The sequence below is a fragment of the Poecilia latipinna genome, unplaced genomic scaffold (genome assembly GCF_001443285.1).
Source record: "Poecilia latipinna isolate Pla-1442-1.1 unplaced genomic scaffold, P_latipinna-1.0 Scaffold54, whole genome shotgun sequence".
Taxonomy (NCBI): domain Eukaryota; kingdom Metazoa; phylum Chordata; class Actinopteri; order Cyprinodontiformes; family Poeciliidae; genus Poecilia; species Poecilia latipinna.
In genome coordinates, this window is record NW_015112670.1 from 1,013,408 (window position 1) to 1,018,301 (window position 4,894).

General features: G+C 32.5%; 1 protein-coding gene across 1 annotated transcript; it reads left to right on the forward strand.

Moving 5' to 3' along the window:
- Nucleotides 1-480: 480 nt before the first annotated feature.
- On the forward strand, nt 481-4,892 carry LOC106959861 (sialic acid-binding Ig-like lectin 12; the record flags this gene model as incomplete). The annotated part of the gene is made up of 4 exons (XM_015052689.1): nt 481-552; nt 1,167-1,502; nt 1,622-1,933; nt 4,630-4,892. Coding segments are annotated over exons 1-4 (957 nt in total), but the record flags the coding sequence as incomplete, so codon positions are not given.
- Nucleotides 4,893-4,894: the final 2 nt, after the last annotated feature.

Sequence of the window (4,894 nt, forward strand, 5' to 3'; positions counted from 1 at the left end):
ATTTGTTGTTGTTAATTAACAGTGTAGTTAAAACGTTCCTGTTATTCTGTCTACCTTAATCTGTGTTTTTTTTTTCAATATATGGAAGAAAAAATGTAAGATGATCTACTTTTTTCTAATGTTCTTTTTTTTTGTATTATTATATAGTAATAATTTCATAAAACATTAAATTAAATATTAGGGTTGGCTCTTATTTACTACTTAGTTGATACACTACAAATCAAAGTGTTCTCTAAAATAAATATATCTATGATGCATGTCGTTTTAAAAGCAGCGGTGAAATGTTATTTTTTACCATTTAATACTTTACAATTTTGATTTATTTAACTACTGAATGACACTTCTTGCCAAATTATGTTCTCAAAATACTAGAAGACACAACATAAATCTAAGTTCATATTGATCTTCAATTAATTTTGTTCTATATGTTGACTGTCTAATATAAATAAGATGATCACAGATGGTTTCTGTTTTTTGCAGAGTAATTTGACTTCAGCTCAACAAACATGGCCGGACCTCTGATGATTCTTCTCATTGGCTCTTTACTACAAGGTGAGTTTCTAATTGATTACATTTAAACTTTACTGAAAGTTTTAGATATTGTTGTATTTAAATCATTCCAGATTAGAGTGTTTCTAAAATTATCCATATTAAATGATTAAATAAATAATGGAATTTTTATAAAAATACTGAGCACATCCTAATTTAAATTATACATCAAATTGTAAATAATGGTTTGCTCTCACTCTATTCAGCATTTCTATTAGCAGCATATAAACAGAAGTTAGAAAAAAAAACTTTAACATTTAAACTCCTGACAATTTAATCAGTTCCATTCTTTCAGTGTGTTGTTTATTCCAACTTCATTGGTTGTTTGCACTTAAATCACCATCAATTTTCATAATTGCAAATTACTGTGAAACATGACCCATCTTTACACAGTGTTTACATGAACAGTGGAAACTTTTATGTAACATGTTGCAAAACAAAAATCTGAGACAAACCAAAAACTATTTCAGACAAGAACCTCTTGATTGTAACCTCTTGAATGAAATATGAACTGCAAAGTCTCAATGTTAAACTTATTGCTGTTTTTAAGTCATGATAACGAATAAATAAAAAATTGCAGGATTTTTTTTCATTTCAATATCTGTTTTGTTTTTCAGGCTGTAAATGTAACGTATTTCAGATTAATTTGCCAAAAATCGTGCAAGTTATGACAGGATCATGTGTGACCATCCCCTGCTCCTTTGATGTAGAGGATCAGTATGAACAGAACTTAAATAACCAATGTACAGCTATATGGCGTTCCACAACCACAGGCGATGTTGCACAACTAACTGACAGAAATCCACAAACAGGAGACTTAACAATGAAAAACTGCACCACAACCTTCAGCAATGTGAAGACTGGTCCCACCAGGAATTATTACTTCAGAATTGACTGTGGAAATCCTCTAAAATGGAGTTATTCCTCAACATATGTAAAAATTGAGGTCACAGGTAGGTTAACATTCACATGCAGAATTTTGATGGATAAATTATGTTGAGGTAGCTATGTTTAAATTTATTGTATTTTACTGACACACTGATAATGAACAGCATCTGAACTGTCCAACCAGATAATTTTCCCTCACCAACTCTGACTCCGTCCACACTGAAGATAAAGGAGGGAGAGTCAGTGAGTCTGACCTGCTCTGCTCCGGCTCCATGTCTGCCTCATCCTCCAACTCTGATTTGGACCCCAAAACTGGGGGACATTCAGGAAACACTGCAGGAGAAACTGGACAAAACTAAATTCAAGACCTCAGTTATGAACTTCACTGCTTCTCTTCTCTACAATAAACTGAACATTTCCTGCACTGCTGTGTACAAGAAACAAGATGGAGGCTCTGATGCAGCTCTTACCACAAGCTTAATTCCAGATGTTCTCTGTAAGTTTCTTTGTCTTCTTTTAATATGGAAACTCAGGGTATTTGTTTACATCTAGCTTTTAGATTTAGAGATGTCAAACGCAACATTTAAAGAAGTTTATTTAGTTTCTAAAAACTTAAGGTGGAATCTAATGCTAATTGCACTGCATGATTAATAGTTAAATGCATTTAAAATTAAATGCGGAGAAAACCAAAGCCAGGATGTTTATCTCGCAAACATGCTGTTGTTTGACCTTCATCAGAGTACAAAGAAACAACTAAAACTTATAAGTTAAGCTGCAAGAGTGTACTTCAGAAAAAAGTTAAATCCACAAATCACACAGCAATTTCAAGGACTAACCAGTCAGCTTTCCACTTGGGAGAATGTATCTTGTTGGATGACCTGAATAGGCACTGGGATAAAAATGGTAAATATTTATCAAATTGATCAGTGAATCACTTTGCAGAATCATAATTATCTTACTTCAAGAAGTTTACTGTAATGCCGTGAAACATGAACTGCATATATCAGACAAGGGAACCACAAAAAATGAAGCTCAAAAAGATATATTTTTTCAAACTAATATTTTATAAATAATAACAATAATATTAAAAAGAATCATTATAAAAGGTATGCCTGGACAATTCACAGAATTTCTTAGATTTATAGTTCTTCATTCAAACCGGAGGAAATAAACGAGGAAATAAACCTCTTTAGATAAAACTTACAGTTACCCATACAAATTGTTTGTCACCCTTCATGTTTCAGATAAACACTCTGATTTTAATATCTGATAATGATTAACTGGTTTAATAAAACATTAGGTTTGTAAAAAAATATTTTATTTAGCCCAACGTTAATAATACTGCTACAATACTGCGATTCAGAAATGTTTGCATTCAACTAAGAAAGTAATTCCTGATAATAAAAAAGGTTATGCACAATGTAAAATACAATAGAACAATGTAGAGGAAGTGTAAAAATATCTGTTTTTATAAAAAGTAGAATCTCAAAAATTATTCATACTAATCTCATAATCAGTGCAACAATCTAATTGTTTCTCGTGGTATTTTTAGTTTATCTGTATTAATTAGCACCAAGTCTTTTAGGTAGAAAAGCATACTTGGCACCAATCCACTTCAGCTACATTCACAGATTTTGTATTCAGTTTAAGTCAACAACTTAGATTAGACCTTAGTAAAATTTTAATACCAGTCAGAAGAAGTATTAAAAATAAAAAAATAAAAAATCAGATCAGTTATGTATAAATAAGTAAATTTGAAGCTAACTAAGGAGATTTGTTGTAGCTTATGTTCAAATTACCATGTTCTGGTTAAGTTAGAATCGGTTAGACATCAAAAATATAAATTCATTCTATTTAATTCCAAAGGCATTTATTAGTGCCTTTGGATATCCGATCAGTTAATTTTTAGTTCATCACTAACCACACCTGAATATTGACCAATTTGTACAAACATAAAATACCTTAAATAGAACATTTCTTGTTGAAGTACATGGGCTCAAGATCTCAAAAGGCTAAACATCAAATCCATTACTAAAGAAATTCAACAAGTGTAAAATAAAGGAATTGACACCCACTAATCTGGAAAACAAGGTTTTTTTTTTCTAAGGTTTTGAAAATCTTATGACAATCGAAGCTCTTATGCCAAAATAGAGAAAATGTGATACAATTGTGAGCCTTCCCAGAAGCGGCTAGTCGACCAAAATTAATCCAAAACAGCATCAATAACTCAGCCATGAATAATCACAAATATCAATTGCTGACTGTCTTAACCCCCCAAAATATTGATGTCATAAATACCATTGACAACATATTTGTTGTTACATGTAGTGAGAAACTAAACTAAGACAACATTTCACATATTACCTGCATTTAAACATGATAGAGTAAATAGAACTTATCTCTCTAGAAGTCATTCAATAAGAGGCAGAGCAAACTCTGAAAAGGTCATCAGTCCATCATAGGGTTACTCATTAGACATATAGAAATAAACCCAAATGCACACTTGATCCAATTAATCTAGTTAACATCCCATGCATGTCAACTAGCCTAACATGCATGTATTTGCATTGTGGAAAAAGTACAGGAGTACATGGTAAGGAATTAAGCAAGGATAACATGTACACTGCATTTGGAAAGGCATTCTTGCTGCAAGGGAACAGTGCTCACAACTGCTCCATTTTGAAGCCCAGTGAAAGGTTTGTTTTTGTTTATAGCAGCTTATTTGTTTTACCAAGTACCTACTATGAACTTCCTATATATTATGGAGTTCAAATAATTTGCTTACCTCTTCTTGGATTTCCCTAAAGATACAGAAGTTTCACTCAGTTGCTTTGACACAGTTCTGGAGAAAACTGATGTAACAATGACTTGTTGCCAACCCAACATTGTAGAATTATACCTGGTACAGAGATGTTGGAGGACAAGATTTTGACAGAGTTTGTGAAGCACGAAGACTTTTTTTTCTGCAAATAAAGCTGAAAGTGACATTGGACATTAGTCTTCCAACCTCAGACACGTAGATGTTCTGTGTATGTATAAGACTTAATTAGATCACCAATTCATATTATATTTGCATTGAACAAGAAGTTTCCGGAAGTGTTAACAAAACAGGAACAAATTGCTATTAGTGTACTTGAGTTGTCACAGCTTTTTTAAAGATATTAACAATGTATCATTTGCCTTTTTTTTTAGATTCCCCTAAGAATGTTACAGTTTCAGTCAGTCCCTCTGGTTCGGTTCTAGAGAACAGCAATGTGACTCTGACATGTAACAGTGATGCCAACCCAGCAGAGCAGAATTACACCTGGTACAGAGCTGATGGAGGACAGGAAACTGTCATTGGAACTGGAAATACTTTAAACACTACAGTATCTACAGACAGAGATATTTTTTTCTGCAAGGCTCAAAATGATGTTGGAGAACAACATTCAAACATCACTCACATTGATGTTCTGTG